Source organism: Botryllus schlosseri, chromosome 1 (assembly GCF_051294905.1).
Source record: "Botryllus schlosseri isolate E-star chromosome 1, Bs_hap1, whole genome shotgun sequence".
Taxonomy (NCBI): Eukaryota; Metazoa; Chordata; class Ascidiacea; order Stolidobranchia; family Styelidae; genus Botryllus; species Botryllus schlosseri.
Genome location: NC_137236.1, coordinates 18253908 through 18266987, shown reverse-complemented (window position 1 = coordinate 18266987; position 13080 = coordinate 18253908). Strand labels below are relative to the sequence as shown.

At 39.7% G+C, this 13080-nt stretch overlaps 1 protein-coding gene across 3 annotated transcripts in view; it reads left to right on the top strand.

Moving 5' to 3' along the window:
- The window catches only part of LOC145443917 (uncharacterized), a 48286-nt gene that overhangs the window by 23565 nt on the left and 11641 nt on the right, over positions 1–13080 (top strand). For 2 of the 3 annotated variants that reach the window (XM_080321853.1, XM_080321854.1), the window contains exons 4-8: positions 1345–1485; positions 2954–3106; positions 7792–8010; positions 9011–9164; positions 11597–11682. In XM_080321853.1, coding sequence (XP_080177979.1) covers positions 1345–1485; positions 2954–3106; positions 7792–8010; positions 9011–9164; positions 11597–11682 — 753 coding nt within the window. The remainder of the gene's footprint in view (positions 1–1344; positions 1486–2953; positions 3107–7791; positions 8011–9010; positions 9165–11596; positions 11683–13080) is intronic. The other variant, XM_080321856.1, reaches the window with a different exon arrangement.

Here is a 13080-nt window from a genome sequence, read left to right as displayed (position 1 = left end):
TATTTACATGACCCTAGTCTACAGTGTGTAGCTATCAGTGATTGTTAATGTTTGCATGCAATGAGATTGTCCCCATCCTTTGGAAAAACCAATGGATTATGTGTCTATGGGTCGTGCTTGGTGAACCAGCAATTTCCGTGATTTGACCTACTGTAATGTTTGTATTTTTCCATGCCCTGGTTATGGCTATAATGCCACCACGGCTTGAATAATGAACTAGGTAACGTGGAATGTTGTGTGCAGACATTCCTGATCATATTGATGTTGTGTATGTCTGATCACGTGCTACGATGAGATGTGAATTTTAGATTCGAACCAAATTTCGCAGCATTTTCGTATTTGGATTTAGACATTATATTTTCTCGTCTTCAATGAACAATGAACGTTTACACTCCGGCTGTTCAAAATGTTTTTTCTTCAAATTTCACCGGCTTCTTGATAAAATTATTAGGTTACCTGTACCATATTTTGAAAATCTGAAAAGAGGGCGCTTTTTAAAAATTTCCAGACTTACAATATACCGGAGTAAAATCCTGGAAAAAATGGTAAATTTAGTGCGAGTTTGTAGTTGGTTGACTAAAAACAAAAAAAAAGAAGGGCAACTTTTCACTCGGCTGATTTCCTATATCTCAGTTGAATTTCAACATACATTTAACCAAAATTTTCAAAAAAGAGGACAATTCCTCTTAAAACAGGAAGTATGGTAACCCTACCTAAGATAACGTTGCACACCAAATTTTGGCTCAATTCCAAGCTGTTTAAGCATTGCTATGCAAGAATAAAGTTTTGGATTTACTTAATAAGTATAAATTTTTTCAAATTTTACCGGCTCCTGGAATTGTAAGGTTGTCTGGAAAAACGATGTGCCGTATTGGCCTATAAAATTTGACTTAATTCCAATCCGTGCAAGTAAAGTTGTTGTAGTAGAAAATTATGGATTTGAAAAAACAGTATTTACGATGGATAGGTCTATAATAAATAATCTAAGAGTGTGCCACCGTAAATACTATTTTTTTTCAAATCGAAAATTGTATACTGCAAAAACTTTTCTTCCACTGATTGGAATTGAGTCAAAATTGGTGTGCACCAGCACCTGTTTTGTAGGCAACCGGGGCCTACGATACTTAACTGTCTAAGTATCTAAGTACTAAGTATCGTAGGGCCCGAGGCAACCTAGCAATTTTATCAAGTAGCCTGTAGAATTTGAAAAAAAACACGTTATTTTGAACAGCCGTATCGTGCACGTGTTTTTTGTGAGATATTCTTTTGTTTCTGTACGATTTGCGATGTGCACTGTTACGTTGACGTCCGTGTAATTGTTTTTGTCTGTGATGTATTTTTCAGAAGAAAAGCCAGGCAGGCGAAACACGTCGTTTTTGCACGCTCCTGCGCTTCCGAAGGCGGCACCGAGGCCGGGTCCTAAACCAGGCCCAAAGCCGGGGCCGAAACCCGTCAGTCCAAAGCCGAGTCTAAAATCGAAACCTGGTAAACGAAGATGATTTCAAATGATAATGACACCGGTCTGCACTATTTTGGCCCTAGGCTATATTTGGGTCATCTATACCTAATTTGAGGGTGCTGAACCTGGTGTTTTTTCTATCACGTCACGTTTCGGAGATACGGTAATGTATTCGTGGATTTCTGCTACTTTGAAATGAGCCCGAATATTTTAGACCGATACTCGTCAGGGGTAATCGTCAGCAACTAGTAGAGAACTGGAAAGAACATTGTATATGAACAATGTATCACAAAATATGACGTCACCGGCATGGAATTTTGAAGAAGAGAGCGTTCAATGTGCTATTTTTAGATGATACACGAACTCCTTTCGTTGACACAGACTTGGCTGGTGTATTTTGATAAAAGTAGACTCCGAGGCACGCGAATGGAAGTGTGAACGGCCCCTTCCGACGGCGCGAAATCTGTCGTATAATTTTTCTCACAAGGGGGATTATCCAACAGATGCTTGCCAATGGCAGAATTTTTGGCCTTAGATTGCTGTGCAATAAAAATGAACCTTTTTTCTGGATTCCAGCCATTCACTGATTAAATTGTCGGGTTACCCTAAAAAACGCTGCACACCAAATTTGGTTCAATTCTAACAAGTATAAGACACCGCAGATCCAATTAAAATTTTTCATTTATTAGGGAAAATTAAAAATTTTTTTAAAATTTTCCTGTTAACCCCATGAAATGGTCGAGCTGTCTTCAAAGACGGTGCAAAACAAATTTGACTCAATTCCAACTAATAGAAGCGGAGTTATTTGAGTTTTTTGTTGATAATTCCCGGATTATCCACCAATAATGATTGTTGCAATTGTATATTGAGGTTCTGTACCTCCAAGAAGCTCTTAAAATCCTGTTTCATGAAAAATTGACGAGGCGAAAGATTTCGTGTTGTCGGGACAGGCCGTTTACGCTTTCATTTGGGTGCCTTGGAGTCAACTTATATCAAAATACGCCAAATGAGTCTGGGCCAGCAGAAAGAGTTTGTGTACCATCTAAAGATATAACATAGGGCTTGAGAGTGCTCTCTTTGCGCCGATTATTCAAAATTTCATGCCGGTGACGTCATATTTTGTGACACGATTGTTGATATATGATGTTCTTTTCAATTCTCAACTAGTTGCTGACGATTAGCCCTGACGAGTGTCAGCCGAAAATATTCGGGTTCATTTCAATATGAATAATTGAATAGAGTATTCAGAAACTAAATAGCCGTTCTTGATAAAAAACTGTTCAAGAAGGAAGAGGGAGCAGTCAAAAAACATCCTCACTTGAGTATTTAGTGCTAGTTGAGTACTCTGAATAAGTAGAAGTACTTCATTACTGAACTCCTTTGGTGTCATGAAGACTCTATAAATTCCCCTATGGCCCCTGGGAAATTCGTGGATTCTCCGAAACACAAGTACTTTTTTTTTGGCAAGGATTTGTAAAACAGTTTTCTTCACAGTTGGCAGCTTACCACCGCCGCCTGCAATGTTTCCTGACACGCCCACGAAAGTCAACGGTGTCCCGCCTAGGCTACGGATTCCGCCAGAGAAATATTCCGAGCCCGCGCCCATCAAGCAATCGAAGCCGCCGCACGTGGTGCTGCCGACAAAGGGTGAGTGAGCCTTGTTTTTTCTGCAAATATTTTGTACGTCCGCAATGTATTTTTTTCTGCATCGTCTACTACAAACCCTGAGCAAACTGCGGCCCGCGGAGCAGTTCTGAGCGGCCCGCCAAAAGTCGCTTTGGGATTCAAAAGATAAAACATACTTTAGAATGTTGCTGCGTAGACAAAAACCATAGGCTGTATAAACTGAACCACAAATTGGTTTACTTTGAAGCCCGTTCATTAATGTGCCGTCATTACGCAGCCTAGTACCTCGCATGCGTAATTCATATTCAAAATAAAGGTAGGTAAGTATGCCGTAACAATTGAAGTCACAAGAACACACTCTTTACATATAGTTTATTTCAAACTTTCTTTGTTGTCATGGTCACATTACGAATTACACGGCCTGTGCTTCCAAATACCTAATTCGTAAAACAAGTCAATCAATGCTTGTGACTGATATGAGTCATCATCACCCATTAGGACGAACAGGCATGTCATTTTCGTTAATTAATCGTCACTTTATCACTACCTAATATCGACACAATCACTGAGCAGCATTTATTAACACTGTGATTCACCGCTTTCAATTTAGAAATATGATTAATACCCCAGAGAATATAGTTAAATTTTTTTACTCTGACCGCCAACATATTTTCTGCTTTTCATTTGGCCCCTGATCCACTATCTTGATCAAACCGTTATTCAGCTCACTTATTTATTGTTGAATAGCGGCATCAGTGTAGACTTGGACATCTGGATCATCAGACTAACTGGATCGAAATGACGATAATCCAATTCTAATCTAATTTGTGAAAATTTTCAATCTCAATCCAACCAATTTCAATCTTAAATTTTTATTCTCAATTCTAATCTAATTTCTGGTTTCCCTGAAAATGCTACGGGAGAACTGTATAGTGCGAAACGAGCCAAGTTTGCAGTACGGCGTACAGACATTTGTCATTCCCGTGCTCGAGATGATGAGCTCTGCTTTGATACGGACTGAAGTTCATTCAATTTCCTGGTTTTGGTGACTTCAGAAATTCTAATTCTAATCTAATCTGGAAAAACCTGTTTAGCTATTATTACAATTTTAATAATCTTAGTCGGAAAAACCTGTGCAGGCTTAGCAATAATTTTAATTCTAGTCTAATTTGGAAAAACCTGTTCAGATATTATTATGATTTTAATCTTATTTGGAAATAAACTGTGTAGGCCTAGTAATCATTTTAATTCTAGTCTAATTTGGACCAAAAACTGTATAGCTAGGCCTATAATTCTGATTCTAATTTAGAAAAGCTGTAAATTTTCTAATTGTCCAAGTCTGAATCAGTGGTTCCCACTTTTTTTGGGCGAATTTTAAACTTTCAACTAACGGTACCGGTACCTGTGAAGCCACATGAAAACCCTCGGCTTCTGGAGTGCAATTCCTTGAAACTAACTGCAAATTACTGTCCTTACTACAACGTAAGATATATGCCGTTATATGATAGCTCTACAGCTGGGCTCACCAACTCCAATTTTTTCCAAAACATAGTATCGACAGCCAAAGGCTCTACGATGCCGCTGTGTCACTCAATTCACCGTTTCCATAACTTGTTTTAATCCAGAAGATATCCTGATGCGCTAAATGCGTTGGTGACCCCTGCTCTACAACTTCCCACACACCTATGTACAAGTTTGCAGGGGAAATGTACGTGGGCTGATATTGAAGTTGCTGCGATTTGTATTTGACTATTAGCCGTTATTTTGATGTCAGTGAAATTGGACGGGCATCTGCTCTTCAAAGAAACAATCGAAAAACGTCTATAACCAGCAGAGCTCAAGATATTTGCAAATGGCAATGGTACACGGTGCGTTCGATGCTTGCACGGTAGTCTGCAAAAATCCTCTTCCTGGTTTTCAGAAGCAGCCTTGAGCGGCTCATACATAACTAGATTCTATTGTTTTATTGTGGATATACTGACTTTGAGGGAAACTATTCACAGGAACAAAAAGCGACTCTCTATGGCTCTCTATTATGTTGTTTGTGAGATCGCAAGAAAGCTATCTTGGATCAGCTGCTGGCAATCACTGGTTCAGATAGCGACTGTATAGTTGTTCGAAAATATCCGACATTTCTTGGCTCATTCGCAATTCCGTAATTTGTATTATCAGTTATTATGGGGGCGTTGGGGCTATTTTTTTGACACCTGTCAAAATTTTGTCAAAATTGTAGCGGCAGGTCAAAAACCATCAAAATTATTTACAAAGTCAAATTTTTTTTGCAACCTGCATTTCGTTTGTATGGTAGATGTCTGCGCTGTCAGTGAACTCTTCATTTGTCATTATACAGCTTGTGGCCGACTTTATAGGCCTGCCGTGGTAGACGGCAGAGATGAGCGGATTTGAAATTTCTATGTCCTAATCCAATCCAAATCCGAACCTTCAAATCCAAATCCTAATCCATAACATTTTCATACTCAAGTCCATGTCCAATCCTAATCCGATTCCAACTGGAAATTCAGACAAAATCCTAATTTATGCAATGGAGGGATTCGAAAATTTTCTTCCACAACCAACGATTCACTTGATTCAAGATAACTTAGTAACCATAAGTACATTAATAACTGATCTGAATCAAGTTTGTCGCCATTCGCCACACGACATTTCAATCTACCAGAAAATCGGTCAATCCAATCCAAATCCTAATCCGTTCCGAAAAAACTGTCTAATCCAATCCAAATCCGACAAAATTTCACAAATCCTGTTTTTTCAAAACCTAATCCTAATCCATGCTCATCTCTGGTAGACGGTGCATCGTCTGCTCATTGTGCATGACAAACGATCAAATGAGACAAATAGGTTGGCATGGTGTTATGCTCAACGTACCGCAATATTAAAACTTGAGCGCATGATGAAAAATTGTGATGTAGAAAACATTGTCAGAATGAAGCAACACGGTTCGTCACCAGCAATGTACGGCGCACGCACAACTTGTGTGTTGTCAGCCAACAACTGCTGATGTTGAACGTTCTTTCTCCATACTTGGCAAGCTACCTAGTAAGGACGAACACTTTCTAGCCGAGAATGTAGGAAAGTATCTTTCGTTGTACTACAACAAATTTTAATAATTTCCACCATAATGCATGATGTAACTACTGGAATTCGTCATAGCGCCCGATTTCGTTAAAATAAAGTTTTTTCAAGTAAAAATTGGTCGGTTTTTAAGTCAAAAAAGTGTTTTCTGGCCAAGCTACTTTGTAAGGACCGACAATTCCGACCAGAAATGAAAATAAGTACTACAATTCTAACATTATTTGCAAAAACACCAAATTTACACACATGAGGTCAAAACTAAGTTTTTTAAGGTAAAAAGATGTCAAAATCTTGATTTTTTAGGTCAAAATCTTCTGTTTTTAGGTAAAAAATTGTCCTAGTTAACATTTAGCTGGTCATTTCTGAAGGTCGTCAGTTATCGTTCTAGTTCTGTAGTCCAGCAGTTTGTGCAAGCCTGAAATTTCTGTCCTAATCCAGAAATTTTGCATACTCCAATCCTGATTCTAATCCTAATCTGACTCAAACTTAGAATACCACTTGGAAAGCCTACATCTCATGCCTATCATTCTGTAAAAAGGAATGAAACGTAAACGAGTACCAAAGTATATAAAGTAACTTTGGTAGGACGTAAAATTTTGTCGCCGTTTGCCACAGCACATCAATCTCCCCGAAAATCCAATCCTAACCCTGGTCCATGATAAAAAATCTTTACTCTTAATCCAATCCTAATCCGTCAAAGTTTCACAAATCCGGTTTTCCCAAATCCTAATTCTAATCCATGCTCGTCTCTGCAAACCTGACCCCGTCTGAACCTCCTAGACCAGTGGTTCTTAACCTTTTTCATATCGTTACCCAAGATGATGACAGGATGCAATCACCCCTTTTCAAAAAATACCAAATTACAGCTAGCACTCAATTATTGTAAAACAGCGCAAAGATGACGTCGTAATGTAAACTGAAATGACTGTTTAAAATATCAAGTCAAACGGAAGGCTGATTCTGTTTTCGTGTTATCCAGTCGTCACATCTAGACGAAGGGGTGGATAATAGACATCACCTCATTTAATAGTCAATTGCAAACTTATTTCGTTTTGATAGTTACAATTGCAGAAAATCCTATTTCACAGCAATAAGTTGAAGGGAATTCAATCAGCAATTGCAACGCACTTACGAAAAAGTTGGGCTATTCATTGTGAAGGCGAACCCAAGAGGTTCCAAATTCTTGTCCTCATTTCTTCGAAGGCATTTTGTTGATTTCAGACTAGACCGCTGCACTCTCCAATGCTAAAAACTATATTTCAACGATATTGTTACTGCATTATAGGTGTAAAGATGAACTTAGACATCCCTTGTTGTCGTGCAATTTGCCAGCACTAAACTACATTCGGCCCTGTTGTTCATAATCACTAATGTTTACCATGATATAGCAGCAGGCATAGTGTGTTAAGTGAAATGAAATACATACAAGCTCGCGAAAATATATGTTAGCCTAAATTCATATTTACGCTTGAAAATACTTCAGGCAGAGTTATAAGTACCGGTATACAAAAAACGTCGAAGTGAATTACCCCCCAAAATAGCCCCAGGTTCAGGTTATATACACACAGGCCCCGGCCCACCGTCATTTTAAATGAATTCTTTCTCAATTCCAGGTAAGAAGAAATTCCAATTGCCACAAATTTTGAAGCCGAAATCTTCACCGGAGACAAAAGAACTGCCATTGCCGCCGGACGACTTACCACTGCCCTTACCACCGCGCGGTAATGAACCCCCGCCTTTACCGCCTATGATGAGGGGCCTGCCAGCCCCACCAGCAGCAGACGGACCGCCCGAATTGCCTTTTAGAAGACCGCTACCTTCACCTCAGCCAGGTACTAGATAATTGTAGTTGTCCAGTTCTACCAAACTTTGGTACACAAACTACTAGTGCATGGGCCCTCAAACCTTTTTCAACCACGTACCCAAATTTTACCAAATTTTGAGTTCCGAAAAAGAGGACACTTTTTAAAATTTCTGAAAGCTCCAGCAACGGTAAAGAAAAGTGGTGATTCTGAAAGCTTTTTGACCGATAGCACTGAGGACTGAAAAAAAAAGGGTCACCACTAGGACGATTTTTTTGACATGTCAAAAAAGGTCAAAATTAGGTCAAAATTGTAGCGTTAGGTCAAAAAACGGCAAAATGTTTTTATAAAGTCTGCATTTCGTTTGTTTCATAGATTTTGCACTGTCGGTGAACTTATCATTTGATATTTAACAGCTCGTAGCCTACTTTATAGGCCTACCGTTGTAGACGGCCCATTGTCTGCTCATTGTGAATCATAAACATTGAAATGAAACAAATAGGTGGACATGGTGTTATGCTCAACGTACCGCAATGACCTAACTGAAGCAAGACTTGTCACCAGCAGTGTACGCATAACTGTTGTCAGCCAACAACTGCTGCTGTTGAACGTCCTTGGCAAGTTTCTTAGTAAGGACAGACACTTTCTACCCAAGAATGTAGGAAAGTATCTCTCGTTGTACTACAAATTTTTTTATTTATTTCCACCATAATACGTATTGCAACCACTGGAATTCTTCGTAGGTTGGTTTTTTCATGTAAAAAGTTGCCTGTTTCTATGCCAAAAACGTTTTTTTTCAGGCCAAACTACTTCGTTAGGACAGCCAGTTCCAACCAGAAATGTAGATAAGTGGTACAATTTTAACATTGTGTTGAAAAACACCTAATTTGCATACGTTAGGTCCAAATTCAGTTTGTTTAGGTCAAATTCAGTAATTCTAATTCTAATCGAATATGAAAATCATCTTCAAAGCCACCAGACAGACTCCTGATGCTTTGGCCCGCTCTCAAATCGTTCGTATATGTTTCAGATAAAAAATCGCTGCCTCTGCCGAGCGTGCCGCAACCCGGAGACGACATTTACGAAGATACCGCCGACGCACCTGAACCGCCGCCACCTATGTTGCCGCCGATGCGTCAACCAGTTCCGCCGCCCGTGCAACGGATGCCGTCGTCAGATATGATGTGAGTGGAACTGTCTGGGATTAAGGCTGGCGACAATAATTTTAGTACTCGCATCTGAATAGAGTGTCTGGTCCATTGATTCCAGTGCAATAGTGATAGATGATTCTTTCCAGGGTTGTGACTAGAGGTCGAGCGATTATCGACATGACCGATTATGGAGGCCGATATTTAGAGCTTTCCCGATTATCGATATCGGCCTATGAAGTCCGATAACGCAGCCGATATTTTACATCTAAAAAAATTTCAAAAATATTGGAAATTCAATGCCTCGTGTTCTCAATCTCAAGAAATCGTCGACGCAAAGAGCGATATATGACAGATTCACTCTTGCGGGACGAGTTTAACCGGGTGAGAATGTAGAAGGACTATGCTTCCTGCATTGCAATCTACCTTTTCGGGACTGATATGCAATTCTGTATCATGTTTTGCTTTTTGGGTTATCCCGAATTTCAATGAATGTGCACAATTAAGCAGTAACTCTTTTCAATTTCAGTTTTCTCTATTGTTGTTCAGCTTTCCGTGGCATTAACAAGCGCAATCTTGCCTAATGTATAATATTCTTGGTGAAATTGTGCTCTGCTCCCTTGATATTGATATCGGCCTATGTGTGTGTGTCGATATATCAGTATCGGTATCGGCCTGTCAAAACCAATATCGGTCGACCTCTAGTTGTAGCCGAGTCACATGTCGATTGTTATGTTATAATTTTGACTCGAGTCAAGTCAAGTCATTCATCACCGAGTCAAGTCCGAGTCTAAGTCAGGGTTCAACTCAGGGCTGTAATGACTCGATTCGCGATTTTTTGCTGACTCGACTTGACTCAAAATACGGAAATGTCTCGACTCGAGTCAATCTGTGTATTGACTCGACTTCGACTCAAGTCATTGCGCATGACTTGAACCAAGTCATAGGACTCGATACTCAGACGGCCAAGACCGATATTTCATTGTAATTTCGAAGTATAGTAAAGTCACCACACTATTGGGATTTCGTCTATTGATACTGGTACTTGAAAATGCGACCAGAAACTGCTAAAAGTGAGGAAAATTAGTATATTATAAATGCGAACCATTCGAATCACCAAACAGAGTTGTAAAAAGTGGGACTCGAGTTATAATACCATGACCTGGACTCTGACTTGACTCGGCGGTGAATTGGAAATGACTCGACTTGACTCGAGTGAAAACTATAAAAGTAAGACTGACTTGTGACTCGGAGCCTTGTGACTTGGTTACAACCCTGTCAAGTCGAGTCGTTTTCAATTCACCGCCGAGTCAAGTCCAAGTCCAAGTCAGGACTCAGCGGTTCGAGTCCGAGTCCAAGTCATTGTGTTCACTGTTCATTTTCGAGACCAATTCAACGTCAACTCGCTTTCTTGCAGGGTTGTAACCAAGTCACAAGTGAATTCTACTTTTGTAGTTGTGACTCGAGTCAAGTCGAGTCATTTTCAATTCACCGCCGAGTCAAGTCAGAGTCCAGGTCAGCGAGTAGAGGTTCGGGTCCGAGTCATTGTGTTGACTGCTCAGTTTCCAGTTGAAGTCTTGTTTAGCCCACTTTTTGTAACTCTGTTTGGTGTTATCGAATGGTTTGCATTTATGATATACTAATTTTCCTATCTTTTAGCAGTTTCTGGTCGCATTTTCAAGTACCAGTACCAATAGACGAAATCCCAATAGTGCGGTTACTTTACTGTTCTTCGAAATTACAATGAAATGTCGGTCTTGGGCGTCCTAGTCTCGAGTCATGTGACTTGGTTTGAGTCACGCGCAATTCCGTGTTTTGAGAAAATGTCTCGAGTCAAGTCGAGTCATTACAGCCCTGATTCTTTCTAGTACTGAAACTTTGGCCGTACCGCCGTACCGCAGCATCTGAAACATGTAACTGTAACTGAAACTGTAATGACTCGACTCACGATTTTCTGGTGACTCGACTTGGCTCGATACTAGTACGGCCAAGACAGACGTTTCGTTCTCACTTCGAAGAACAGTAAAGTCACCACGTGATTGGTATTTCGTCTATAAGTCCTGACCCGATACTTGGGAAATAGGGCTAGATACTGTTGAAACTGAGGAAAATTTCGATGTTACGAATGCTAGCCATCTATATCACTCGAGCAGAGTTGAACGGTGAACACCATGACTTGGGCTCGGATTTGACTCGGTGGTGAAACTGGAAATCTTCATTTCCTGTGTGTGAGACGTTCAGATGCATCCCTGTTCTAGGATGTCAAATATGCGTGAAATACTTGCCTGTATTCTCCGGTGACGTGTCTATCTTATACGATTTCTTTTAAACTAGAATGAAATTTGAATTTCCAAAATTTTTGCCGAAATTCACGCTTTCTTCGTATAACACGCACCCCTGTTCCAGAAACTCGAAATTTACGCGAATGTCTACTTGTATCGACTAATGACGCCCGTATTCGTTGACAGACCCACATTCGACAGTGACGAAGAAGAAGGTGCCGCCATATATGACGAAACGGCGGACGACATGCCGCAGTTTCCGCCAGCAATCTGTGAGTAGCAATGCACATGTACAAATCCAAAATTGGCGCGATATCCTTGCGCACTAGGGCTGTTCAGAAAAAACTTTTCCTTCCCATTTCACTGGCTACTTGATAAAATTGTTAGGTTGGCTAAAAAATTGACGGTGCGCACAAAATTTGGCTCAATTCCAACCAGCGGATGCGAAATTCTTGCAGTTGATAGTTTTGAGTTTATCATTAAAAAATAAAGAAATAAAATGTCAGAATGTATATGTCGACCCCATAAGATTGTTAGGCTGTCAGTAGAGACGATGCATACCCAATTTGGCTCAATTCCCACCACCAGAAGCTAAGTTATTGCAGTAGAAAAATTTCTAATTCCATGATTTTATAATAAATAATTGAAGAGTCAGTCACCGTAAATACTATTTTATTCAAAACCAAATTTTTCTACTGCAATAACTTCGCTTCTAGTGGTTGGAATTGAGCCAGATTTGGTACGCATCATCTCTACTGACAGCCTAACAATTTTATGGGGTCGACAGGAAAATTTTGAAATCATATTTTTTCATTTTTTATACGATAAATTCAAAACTTTCAACTCCAACAATCTCGATTGTACTGGTTGGAATTGAGCCAAATTTTGCCGTTCAGCGTTTTTTTGTCCAACCTAACAATTTTATCAAGTAGCCAGTGAAATCTGAAGGAAAAGTTTCTTTTTTGACCAGCCCTATTGCGCACTGATACCTGTGAAGTCGAACCCGAGTTTAAACAGCTCTCTGCGATCTTATTCAATCGCAAGCTCATCAAGGTCTTGAGCTAGGTTTGGTGGTAATCAATTTCCCATGAATTCGATCATGAGTCGAATATTAAGCTGTGGACTTGGGTGGTTCAAGAATACCCTTTTTTCTGGATTCCGGCGATTCGCCGATTAAATTATGAGATTGCCGAAAACCCTGCACACCAAATTTGGCTCAATTATAACTGGTAGTTGTGAACGCACAAGTGTCTGTAAATTTTGAATTGATGATAATTTTTTTTTAAATTAAAAAATTTGTATTGTAACCCACATTAAATTGTCGAGTTGTCGCAATTCAAATCAGTAGAAGCGAAGTTATTTGACTTCGTCAGTAATAATTCTTGGATTATCCACCTTCCAGGCTATTTTTTCAATACCAAACTGTACAACTGCAATAACTCCGCTTGTACCGGTTGCAAATGAGCAAATATTGTTATGCATCGTTCTTTTAGACAACTTGACATGGGATTGAAGGTAAAATTTGAATAAAACCTTTTTGATACTTTTTTTATAACAAGTTCAAAGTATAGATAACTAACCTACGGATAGATACGCAACACCCGTCGTTACGCTTGCTTGCCCGGAGGGAATTACTGCTCAGCAGTCTGAACGCAACAGAATTGCTAATC